The following is a 12,924-nucleotide window of genomic DNA, read 5'->3' as shown; positions in this document are numbered from 1 at the left end:
CATAGATCATTCCTTCTCTGGAGATTGTTGCATCGTCAAGGATTCAGTTTAGCCAGGACATTTAGACCAACCCTTCACTTGTGTTCAAAAAATTCTTAAATTTCTCATTGTCTGAAACCGATTGTGTCTTTTTGCCTTTCAATAAGTTTCATTAAGCTGCAATTACTCTGGCTTCAAAATCTTGAAATCAAACGAATTAATGAAAATGGAAAATCAGAACTCTTTCCTAATTAAGAACTGAGCTTTTCAAGGAATATGAAAGGATCTAATTTAGAGAAAGATGTTTGGAGAGCATGAAATGTGGCTTCAAGGAGATACATGTGCATTTAATATAACTTACTGAGCGGAGCCAGATTTGTATTGACGGGAGACAAAAAGCATCTGAAATCCTCCTCCAGTGACAGAATAATTTATGGGCTTTCTTGAAGCCTTCTGAGCTGCCTTGCAGTTCGCTGAAATGGGTGGCCATCTCAGTTTGCTTCTCGGTGGACACAGCTACTACTGTATTTTGCGTTCTTTCTTTCTATGTTAGTTAGCTGAGCCATGGAAACGTTGGGAGGGGGGTGGTTGTGATTTTTGGTTTTGCTCCTCAGCTTTGTATGAATGTGGAGAACCCTCCATCCCAAGACTCCTGCAGTCACAGAAGGCTCTGAGGATGCAGGTGACACCGAAGGGACCTAAAGAGTGGGCAGGTGGCTCAGATAATGTCTGTGATGGGCACAATTCAGATTGGACTTAATTTCCTGTTGACCTGGAAACATTTCTCTTATCTGCCACCTGCCCAGCATACAAGAGTACATTGTGCATGCAGCCCCCACGCAAAATACATGGAGCTCATCAGCTCGTGTCCTCCTCGGCGTGCCAGACATCTCCCACTGGGGAGAATATTTGCAGTGATAATCTGGAGGACGTGCCATTTCTTATCATGGGCAACTTAGTAATTATCTTCAGTATTAATTATCTTCATTATTTTGATCACCCCTAGTGCACGGCACATTCTGGGTTCCCACAAATGTACGCTGCAATAATGATGTGCATAGAAGGAGAGGTGTTTCTAAAGCGGGTCAGGTTTGCTCTTCGGCTCCAGCTCTGATAAAACACAGGGGATGTGTGTCTGGTAAATGAGATAGGAATACTCACAGAAAAAGTGGCAGGACAAAGGGGTGAGCTGCATAAAATACAATGACAGCGGGTAGATAGTGGACATACAGGCATTGATACAGGCCATGCTTGACCTTGATATTTGAGTACATTGGAAGAACAGGATGTTGTAATCAAACTTCTAGTAAAAGGAGGTGACAGTCCCCAGTGTCCTTACAAAAAGGAGGAATTTTACTTTTAAAGTTATGTGTAGTTTTAAACTCAAATGGGATCTACTAAATCTACATGGCAGAGACCTCAAAGAAGTTCACATACATTTAAAATTGGCAAATATCAACAGCTGTTCGCTCACATGACCATTACCCAAATTGCAAAGGACTGTTTGCAACAAGTTCTTTCAATAACTAAGGCTACCAAGACCCACTGCAATTGCTTCCTAGCTGCCAGCTCTATTAAGTTTTGGTTTGTAACACTTTACTACAGAACCGATATGTTTGTTTTCTTCGCACAGCCTTCCACAAAGCATTGTTTAAGCAGCACATAATCTATTCCAGGAAAGAGGTACTTTTTGCTCCCATCTGTTTGATAGCAAAATGAACAGTTGTGATTGGTACGTGCAGTGTAAATACTGTATAGTGACTGCGGGTTTACTTTGAGCAAATTCCAGGTTATTTTATTCCTATGCCAGGTTTTAGTTGGTTTTTGAGTCAGAGAAAAATTTCTGATGTTGGGCCTGAACTTTTTAGGTGTTAAACCTCCCTCTAACAGAGTGACTCGTTGTCATCTGAGGTGATAGTAAAAGGCTGCAACAAGAAGACCTGACAAGGCAGCAGGTACCAGGAGGATGAGCTGCCATATGCTTCTCGGCCCTCCAAGGCTGTGGTGTATAATATCTAGTTGCCTTTTGGAATATAAGACAACATAAACACTCCCCCAGAGACTTAGAGGCCTGTGGGTATTGCTATTTTAACTTTTTTGGGCAGCAAAGTAACCAGTCTTTTAACCAAACTCTTCAGCTAATATTTTTTTTTACTATTGAAAAGACCTTTTTATTTTCAGGTCTTTCAAAAAGCTAAAATGGGCATAGGTGCAGTCAGTGTCCTGCCTGACCCCTTTGGCGAGATTGTGGTGCATCAGAGGACGGGCAGGGCTCGGTCTTTCCGGCTGGTTGAGGGAACATGTTGTGATAGCAAACAACACACCCCTCCATCAAACTCTCATTAAAAAGCACTGCTGCTCTTGACCTGCTTCCAGGCTGAGGACCTGCCAGTTGTACTCATGGTCTGGGTAGAAACTCATTTTTTCCATGAAGTCCTTACCTAAATGACAAAATGTAGTGGCTTTAGGTAGATCTATGGAGAGAGTCCTTCAAAGAGGTGGCAGGCAGCAGCTCAAGTGGGTGCCTGTTTGGGACACATCGCAATAAATCATAGAATCACAGAATGGTTTGGGTTAGAAGGGACCTTCCAAACTCCCCCAGTGCCCCCTCTGCCATGAGCAGGGACATCTTCAGCAGCTCAGGGTGCTCAGAGCCCCGTCCAGCCTGGCCTGGGATGTCTCCAGGGATGGTTCATCCACCACCTCTCTGGCCAACCTGGGCCAGGCTCTCACCACCCTCAGTGTAAAACATTTATTCTCTATAGCTCGTCTGAATCTACTCTCTTAGTTTAAAACCATTACCCTTTGTCTTATCACCACAGGCCCTACTAAATGAAAGCTGGCTAAAAGCATACATATTTTAAATTATTTTTATTACTTGTTCTTAATACAAACTTGAGTTCACAGTTTGCAGTCGTTTCCATTCAGTCAAAACCATATGTTGTTGCGTTTTCCTTTCTTCCTTCCTTTGTGATCCGTGAATCTAACGAATCACCCTCTCCCAGATGCAGAGCAGACTCCTTGCAGGTCATCAGGCGCGCAGAGAAGTGCAATAAATACACACCGAGCGTTGGTTTATGTTGGTTTGCATCCATCCTGCTGCAAAGATACAGGAAAGGCTTCAATACCTCGCACTGGCTGGTTTGCGTTACAACTCGCATCCTTCTCCCAAACCACATCCTGAACCAGAGGACAGGGGAGCTCGCTCCCCATCGGCTTTTACAAAGCGTTGGCAACACCAGTCCCCTTCTTCATAATTCACTCACGTTTGTTCTCTGAACTTGTTTTTAGGAACCTTTGAAAGATTTTTGTTTTTCCAAGTTTGTCCTGAAAAGGGAGTATTGATTTTTTTTGACCTATTTTTAACCAATATAATTCAGCAGATAATTGGATGGCTGCTTTAAAAACCAAGACTGCCCTATTTGCTCTGCTTAGATTTAATTAAGAAGAAAGAACACATTTTACTTCTTTTTTTTTAGTGTATAAAGTTGTGAATTTTCTGATAATCCCTGTTTAGCCGGCCAAATGCACATAAATACATTTTAAGACAACTTCAGTGCCTGATAATGAAAATACAGTGTAAATGTTGAATTTGCTTTCATGCCCGACTTTTTACTGACACTAAATAAGTTCATAGCACAACAACTCAGCCTCAGAAGATGCAGATTTCTTTAAAACATCAAACTGGTTATTTTGGATTTGCTCATGGAAGATTTGACCCATAGTGTTATGACATTTTGAGCACGTTTTAGCCAGGTTATTCTTTAATTTTTAAAAAACATAAACTAGAAATACCTCACCAAAAGGATCTAGCTAAACTGTAAGTACGCTTTCCCTTTCCCAGAGTAGTCATTAGCTTTGTATTTCTGCATGGAAACCAGGAAACTGTGTGCTGAAGCTGTGTGGTTTTATTGATTTTGGTCTGGCACAATTAACTTCTCAATTTCCTCTTTCTTGAGCATTATTTGCTTGAATTTTTAACTCTGAATAGGGATCTTGGGACACCAACAGTGAGCAAGGAACTGTTAATTTTAAAAGCCCTTTATAGGGATTCGTAGGAGCTTCAGCAGATGTTGCCAAATAACCTGATGGCCAGAGGCTGGGACTGCCAGTGGTAGAGAAGCAGCACACCTACACATTTATTGTATTTAAATCTAAAAAAAAATAGAAATTATGCCTTCCAAATAGAAGAATCTCGCATCTCTTTGTACAGTCAGCAAGAAAGAAAAGAGTGTTACCATTCTGTTTTCAAATAACCATTTTATTTTAAGGTTGGGAACAAACTTGGAAGTTCTTTCCTATGTGATTGGAATGGCTCAGCCAATTTATTAAGGGGCTGTGATTCTTTGCAATGCCATTAAAAAAAAACAAGCTGCAAAACACTCCGTTCCCTTTGTTGCTACTCATTATATACAACCACAGGGATACACGCTTGTCGTTTGACAGTGAGGAAAGCACAGCTGAGTTCACTGCCCTCAGGAACTGCCAAACCAATATGAATTAAATGTTTCTACTTTTCATGTCCGCGTGAAATATCGCTGGGGTTTGGAGGTGTTTGCAGGAAACGCAGCCTCTTGTGTTGGCTTCTGAACTCACGCCAAAAGAAAAGGAAGAAATACTTATTGATTTAAAAGCGAGGCATGCCATTTATAGTATTCATTGCCGATTGTCATTATCTTAAAGGTATATACTTTGTAGACAGCTTGTGTTTGTTGGGTGGAATTCCAGTTATCATGGTAAGATTCCCCGGGTGGTTTTATTTCTTACAGATTTTCGAGTTTTTTCTCTCTTTGTGTATTACAGATAGTAGAGGGGTAATATCAGCCCAAAGATACGATACATATAAACAAACCTTTTAGCTTGTGAAGACGCCAACACAGGACCTCGGTGTGTGACAAATAAAGCGGGGGGAAAAGGTATTTTCACATCGATGGCACAAAATGGCATAGAATTTATGTACATTTATGTACTGGAAATAATGTACTCTCTCCTCAGTTATGCAATCTCTAATTCCTGATGTTAGCTATTCAGATACAAGAAAAAGCGTCTAGATTTGTGTGGAATGTAACTATTTCAGAAGTCCTTCATTTCCAGAGCTACGCTTAAGAGAGAACACAAACTTGTGGCCCTCACTGTTTTTGAGTTGGAATTTCTGGTTTAAGAACCATAGAGGAGAAAGTAAATGGGGTCTTATCCTTAGAGTAAATGTTGGGGCTTGTGGGAAACTGCAGCGCATCTGTGGAATCCTTGACAGAAAATATGGGAGTAGAGATCAGCCTTGAGATATTAAGATTTACCCTTGAGAAGGATGGGAGTAAAGGAGTATCCGGAGAGAGGAGAGATGTACCCGTGAGAGAGAAGAGGATAGAAGAATAACATGGATGATAGAAAAATTAACCAATGAGATGTTAGTGCTGTAACTTGTAACCAATAGTGAAAAGACACATGAACTGGTAGAACTGTATAAAAATGCACTTGTAGCAAAAAATGGCATCTATTACTTTCATCTCGAAAGAACCTGGTCCGTGTCGTTTGTCCGTCTCAACCGCGACAGGGGCTTTTTGCACAGTTTAAGAATCTGGATTAAAAAATATCACCAGATTTTCCCCTGGTAGAGTATGTTGAGATTATCCCCTGGTAGAGTATGTTGACCATCACATAATCGAGTCTGGTTTGACGTGTGCAATACTGGGGGAAGCCAGGTAACCAAAAGGCAACCGTCCTGGTTGGCCAGTTGCGAGTGGGGAATTTCTGCATGAACGAGCTATTTATTTAGTTTCGTTTTAAGCACGTGCTCAAGTTTCAGGTATATATTCTGGTTTCTCCGCACTATGGAGAGGTCTTTTCCCTATTCCTCTCGCTGTTCTCACGAGCAAACACTGATTTTCTTCTAAAGCCAACTGCCTTGTATAACACCATGTTAAGCTACTATCCATGACCACATATTTATCAGAGCCAGGCTGCTCAAAATAAATGACAGTTGTCTTTTGCATCTCAGTGTTCTTTCCCTATCCTACAGGAACATTGCCTTTTGTTTCTGTGGGCTGGTACTGTAATGACGAGCTTTGTGCAAGGCTGGAGTAGCTTCCAGAATCTCTTCTGTCCTTGTCACTGTTGATGTGATTTCTCTTACTTCAAACTAAAGCCCAGGCAACTAATTATTAAATGAGGTTTTGCTGCATTTTTATTTCTGGTCCACATTGGATGGCACAAATCTTGTTGCGTTCAACTAATTGCAATCTGTAGTTCTCCTTAAAATTAAGGCTGGACTTAATGATCCCTTCCAACTCAGGACATTCTATGTTTTTTTTCCTATAGCATCATGCCAATTTTGACTGATTTCAGAGTAGGAGCGTCCCACTGGTGACCTGTCAGGATGGATCCTGCAATCTCTGACCGGCACTTTGTGGGTGTGGGTTGACTCGACCGCCCATGCAAAGTCAGCCCTGTTGCAAGTTTGCCTTTAGTGAAGTTAATAGCAGCTCTGAAGGGACTGGAAACCGCTCTGTTGGGTTGAACAAACCTGCCTATTTCAGTCTACCATGTTAGGATATAATTAAAACTTCGAAACCAGAGAAGCAAAATCATCCCTTTTGGTTCTATTTCTTGTGCTGATCTCTGTTCTCAAATACTGGATTTGGATATCTGATACAGCTGAAAATGCTTTTCGCTTTCCGAATGAATTAATGCCGCTGTTTTGAGTTTATTTGCACTCTTTCCCTTGTCTATCGATATTTCCTTTTATTTCCACTACATGATTGCTAGAATATTTTTTATTTAAAGTTGTGCCGGTCTAACTCATGTTTCTTAATCCAATAAAATGCCTTATCTGTAAAGGTGTAAAGACATATGCATTAGGACTGTCCACTTCATCACTTGTCTCTCTCTCCAAATGCAATAAGAAATTACTCAAAGTGTTCTATCCCAATCTCAACAGTGAGTATCAAGGGAAAAGCTGACGGCACCGCAGTGTTTCACAGTCCCTGCCAACTCCGCAGCCCGAAGGAAGAGATGATCCAGAAATGATTAAGACTTTTTCCTACATTACTGTGCAGAAAAATATGCTCGGTGACAACTACTTTGTATTCGGATTCCAGAATGGGCATCCCACCAAGGTGAACAAATGTACTCCAAATGGACAGCTACTAGTATTTCAGGCATAAAAACTGACTTTTTTTTGAGGCTGTCATATTATTATAAGAAAGTCCCTGAAAGTGTGCGAAGCTCAAAATCTGTTACTGAGAGTCTGTCTTGGTATTCATGGTGATGTGATAAAACATGAGCAGCTGAAGGAAAGAAAGTGTTATTGCCATTTTTGAGCCACTGCTCTTGTACTGTCTTGATTCCTTCACCAGAAGTACCCGTTCGCTCACATCTGTGTTTAGGCAGCATGTCTTTAAATCAGTTTACATGCGAAGTAGACAGAGACAAGAGGATGAAAACTATTGTCAGGTCCATTTTGCAGATTTTAAGTTGGAGGAAAGAATTGGACAAGGGTGAGTGAAGCCCCAAAAGAATGAGGTGCAGGAGGTTGGTTCAAGTGGAGGGGTGTGGGGTTTCCCCCAACGAAACGCTGTGTCCCAGCCAAGACATGAGTCCGTGGTAGAGCTGGGATCCCAACACCATCTCCAGGTTCACACAGGAACTCCTTAACTTCCAAACCATCCTTTCTTTTCTCTTTCTGTATAAAGATCTGGAGATCAAAGTGATTCAAAAGGCGACAAAAACTTCAATAGTACTTAAACACGTGCTAGTTAAACTAGCTTTACTAGTGCGTATTGATTTTCATTCCATTGTAAGAATACGAGAACTCTGACAGAAGTAGCTGCTGTCTCACCAGCTTCCAGTTGTTCAGGTGCTGCTTTATTCATCTGCTTTTAATCTGCTCTATCTGAGAGTTCTTGCTTGGTCTTACCTTATTGTTTTGCTGCTTTCCTTTAGAATATTGTTTTTCACTAATGCACATTCACAGTGACATCCCTCAGCAAGCAAGGAAAAAATTACTGGGGAAAATAGTTTTTCTTTTCTGCTGATACAATTTGCTGTAGATTTTGAAAGTAAGTGCTCTAAATAAGAGGGGAAAGTTATGGAGGATACTGCTTCAGTCACCCCAAAGTCAGTTCTGCCTCTTCAGATATCGGGGAAGGGTTTGTGTGCATTGGTGAAACCTTTTCTTACGCTACAAAAGGCATTGCCAAAAAAAAAAAGAAAGCAGCAAATTGTACTTAAAGAGTAGAGAGAAGTAGAAAACGTAAGTCAGTAGAGAAAAGAAGGTAGAAGCACATATCATTATTTATTATGGTTTAAATACTGCTACTCTTATAAGGTTCACTTTACATTAACATTTGATAATTTTAAAGGCATCAATGTGGGAATAAGTTGTGGTATCAGCATGGAAATGGTTTATAAGGAGTGGTTCTTTCTGAAATGTGCCTTCACAACGTGCCTTTTCAATTTTTGTAACAGAAAATATATAACAGGAATCTAATATCTGTGTTTATGGTGATTCCCATTTCATCCTGCAACTCGGTTTTGAAAATATTGATTGTAAGGGAAAAGCGTTAGAGATTCAAAATCAGCTTTTAAGGTGTGGTACAGAGCCACGCAAATACTTCAGGGGAGACTTTACTGCTGAAATGTAAAAATGTAAAAGATTTTAGTTTCTTTCACAAGTGTATACCTTAAAAAAGGGAGAAAACAACAAAAAACCCCACTGTTTCTGAATGATCTGTGTTTTTCTTTCACATGACAAATGTATCATTTGAGGTGTTTATGTGTTTCCAGTCACCATCCCACCTGAGCAGCGTGTCATTTTTTACTGTGTTTATGCTTATGACTGCCAGTCAGAATAAGAAAAAGTACAGTTTCATCTCTTCCCAGATGGCAAACGAGGAAATGAGGCATTTGTTTGAGAGACAAATCTATGGTACGGCAAGAATTTGAACCTGGGTGCCATGCAAAGCAGCCCAGCACCCTAACTGGGGACATTACTGGGCTCGATAATGAGAAGTTCCAGCTTTAGGAATTCTCTGAGAGATGTTTTTGTCTTGTACCAGTCTGCTTTATTCTGCAGCTGCTTTTGCAACTTTACAACTTACTAACATCAATTGACTGTCAAATAAGTACCACTGAGAACGCATGAATAAACAGTTATCATTTACATATTAACAGAGGGCCGTTAGCTGAAAAGGGTCCATTTGTGCTACTGCAATATCTTAATTATTTACTGTGTTATATTGTAATTAATTGTATTTTACACTCTAAAAACTCTCTAGTATCTATATCTTATGAGGTTTGGAACCAATGTGCTGATATTCAAGCAGTAATCAACAGTGCTTCTAAATATTCATGTCAATAAATGACTCCCATGTGTTTGCTGAATGCCAAGGATAGTCTGAACATTTATTTAGTATTCTAGTGGGATCTGCTTTCTGCAAAGTTCACAGAGATGCAGAATTTCAATAATGTTGCTATTTTGCATGGGGAGAGAGAAAACACGTTTGAATTTGCACGAGCAGCGGGGCAGGACACAGGAGAAAGCAGCGGGATCTCAGTCACGCTCTGCGCGTAATAATCTCCGAGAGCACTGGGAAGCTGTCAGCTATTTTTTATTATAACAAAATTACAATTTTGTTTAGTCTACGACAACCTCCTCAGAATTTCACTTTTTAATAAACATTTGCCATTTTCTAAATAATGTAAAAATCATTGCGTTTCGTAGGTGGGGTGCCCCATGCAGCTGGGGCTTCATCAAGGCACCACTACAGCAATCACAAATTCAGCCGCACTTCTCAATAAATCAATTAAATACTAGAACCCTAGAATTATCCTGCTTCAGTATTGCAATTGGCTGACTGAAATCTTCGGAAAGGCATATTGAGCGTACAGAGGAATAACTGATTGATGGAGCTACTGCTGGAATTTTAAAACAAGGAAATACTGTCTCACAATCCAGGAATTTTTTTTAATGAGATGTAAGCTAAATGTAAAGAGGCTTAAAATATATGCAAGTTCAGACTCTTGGATTAAGAGCAACTAGTGTATCATAAACTGTGGTTTCTTGTTTGAAGTAGAGTTTCAAGAGGTTCTATAGGTGCACTGCCCCTTGCAGCAAACAAGTGTCTGAGCCTCCAGACACTTCTGCTTCTGATAGCAAATGGATCACCAGACCTTTCTGATGCTCTTTCACAGCTTCCAAAAAAAATAGTCTATTTACCTTTGAATGCTTGAGATGGCAAACAACTTGTTTTAGAATCAGGGGAATGCAAGATGAAGATTGCATGCAGCCCTGATGGTGCTCAAAATGCAATCCAGATGTCCTGGTCCCTGCTCCGTGCTGGAGTGCAACTGGGATTTCCGTGTGCTCGGCTCCTGATGTCTTGTTTAGAAAATTCTCATAAATGCTTGAATATGTACAAATACTGTGTCTACTGCTCTCACAGAGATACTTGATAGTACCATTGACCATATTCCTAGTTCTTTTTTTAGCTACAACTTTATCATTCCTTATTAAAAGGTATAAAATACACATTAAAACATTCAGCTGTTTACAGGGAAAAATAGTTCAGCATGAGTGTACTTTATGTTTTGTTTACGTGATGATCTTAGATCATGTGTGCGGTTGTACGTATACAGCAAGATAGAGCATTGATAAGAGATTATGGTAGTGTTTATTGCAGTTATGCTATTATACAGAGAGGAAAAAGAGAAAATTCAGCACTGTATGAGATGTCTCCTGGAACCGATGCGTATTGCATCACTATGCTTGTCTTCCCAGGCGAGACGCTTTCTGATGTGCAAAGTTGCAAGCGATACAATTGCTTGAGGGTGCATCGTGGCATCTTGAAGACAGGGGGTTGAATTCCTGCTGCCTCTCAATGTTTGTTCGCACTGAGGTGGCACTAAGGAGCTGGGACACCACACGCGCTTCTCTTTGTAGCTGTTTGCTCCTCCCTGCAACCACAGACATGGCAAAGAGGGGTGTGGGACGATGGGCTTTGGGTTTGGACTCAACCCACTCTATTTTCCTTTTTCAGAATCACCCAGCATTGCTGCAGTTTGTGATACAAGCTGAGAGTAACCATCTGGTCATCGATTTGGAGAGGAACGAGTAAGTACCCTTGTTGCACGTTCACTTTGTACTGGCGGTTCTCAGAGAAGGGTTATCATTTTAAAATTGAGGGTTTAAAAGTAACCCAGGGCCACGTTGGCTACTGGTCCCTAACAAGAGAGTTTTGTTCCAGTTTGGGTCATGTGTGTTTGGACGTTGCTTTTAGAGCAAGAATCTCCACAGTCGTCTGCATTTATGTGGGACTGAAAATGGACACGTTGCCTCTCCGTGTTTTCCTGTTGGTCATTATTTTTATTTGATTCGGGTTTGTCCTCCTTTCCTGTGGTAAGCTCTGTTGTTTATGGTAATGTGGAAAATGCTTCAGTCTTTGGAAGGTGTTCTGGAGGACTCACCCTCCTGGCACTGCCTGTGACCGCGGTTGCTTCCATGCAGTGGCCATCGGCGTCTGCTCAGGGAAGATGGATCAAGGGTTTGAGCTTAACCCCTCTGGATTTTTAATGGGTTTGGTGTCAAGGGGCTGATGATGGGATGTTTGTGCTGTTCACAGGGCCCGCGATCAAAGCTGAGCTTGAGCCCTTGGTTGTGGGATGAAAATATTGTGTCTTCTCCCACGTGCTCTTGACAACTCCCACCCATATCCATCAGCTTTCAGAGGGGACACCGGGGGCTGCTGTAGAGATGGCAGAAACCCAGCAGAGTTTTTACAAAGGGATACGGAACTGTACAGAAATGAAGTCACTTCTCTGCAAGTCCGTGACAAACGGAACCAAAGTCATCCAAGTCTTAGTTTAACTTCTCAAGCTGCTTTTCCTCTAAGAGCATCTCAAAAATATATTGTGGGAATACAGATCAGGGCAACTACATGCTGCTTGTTGAAGGCAAATCAGAGACCACTCTCAACCTAGGGGGAACTTTTTGTAAATGTTAGCAAGGATCTATGAGTTCTGTAGGTTTCCTTGCTGTGAAATAAAAGCAGCAGAGGGTTGGTTTTTTTTTTTTACTGTAATAGAGAGACCATAGACCTAAGCAGTGCAGCTTTATGTGCTAAGAGGAGGGAATGTGCATGTGAAAGCAAATGTCTGAGGAAGGCTGGGTACAGCCTGGAGATGGACAACGTCAATGGAAAACGACAGGGCACCACTTTAGTCCTCTGTAGTAAAACAAAACACTTTCTATTTCCAGTCATTTGGAAGAGTCTTAACATTCAGCCTAGACATGAACAAGAAATTTTTGACAGTGATGGTGGTGAGAGCCTGGCCCAGGTTGGCCAGAGAGGTGGTGGTTGAACCATCCCTGGAGACATCCCAGGCCAGGCTGGACGGGGCTCTGAGCAACCTGAGCTGCTGAAGATGTCCCTGCTCATAGCAGGGGGGGCACTGGGGGAGTTTTGAAGGTCCCTTCTAACCCAGACCATTCTGTGATTACTCAGCTGTGAAAAAATCCAGTTCACTTTATTATTCAACATCAGGCCCAAATGTTGAGCTCTCTACATTGTTTTTAATGCTCCTTAGTTGTTCATTTCCTATCCTTGAAGGGTATGTAGATCCCCCATGCATAGGCTGCTCTGTTTCAGTAAGCAGAGGAGGATTTAATTCCTTTTATAAACAGGGATTTAACTTTATATTCTGGTAATCTTTGTCAAAGGGCGTGCCTTCCTTCAGGAATGGGAAGTATGCAGCAATTGAGGAAACTATTTACATTCCATGTCAGCAATTAAAAGAACATAAAACTGCTAATACAGGCCTTGCTGAAACTGTCCAACTCTCTTGTACTAAAGTCAGATTTAGAAAAGGGTAAGATGCAATCTCTACCTCTTTTAGAAGCAGGATGTGGATATTCAGTAAATTAAGTCTATGAGCATGTGTCTGACTAAT

General features: G+C 41.2%; 1 protein-coding gene across 1 annotated transcript in view; it reads left to right on the top strand.

Annotated features, from left to right (window-relative positions):
• ADAM12 (ADAM metallopeptidase domain 12) overlaps positions 1-12,924 on the top strand; it is a 168,024-nt gene that overhangs the window by 33,580 nt on the left and 121,520 nt on the right. Inside the window, exon 3 of the mRNA XM_082053564.1 lies at positions 11,016-11,089. Coding sequence (XP_081909690.1) covers positions 11,016-11,089 — 74 coding nt within the window. The remainder of the gene's footprint in view (positions 1-11,015; positions 11,090-12,924) is intronic.

The sequence above is a fragment of the Streptopelia decaocto genome (assembly GCF_964273445.1).
Source record: "Streptopelia decaocto genome assembly, chromosome: 5".
NCBI lineage: Eukaryota > Metazoa > Chordata > Aves > Columbiformes > Columbidae > Streptopelia > Streptopelia decaocto.
This window is presented reverse-complemented; position numbering and strand designations above follow the sequence as displayed.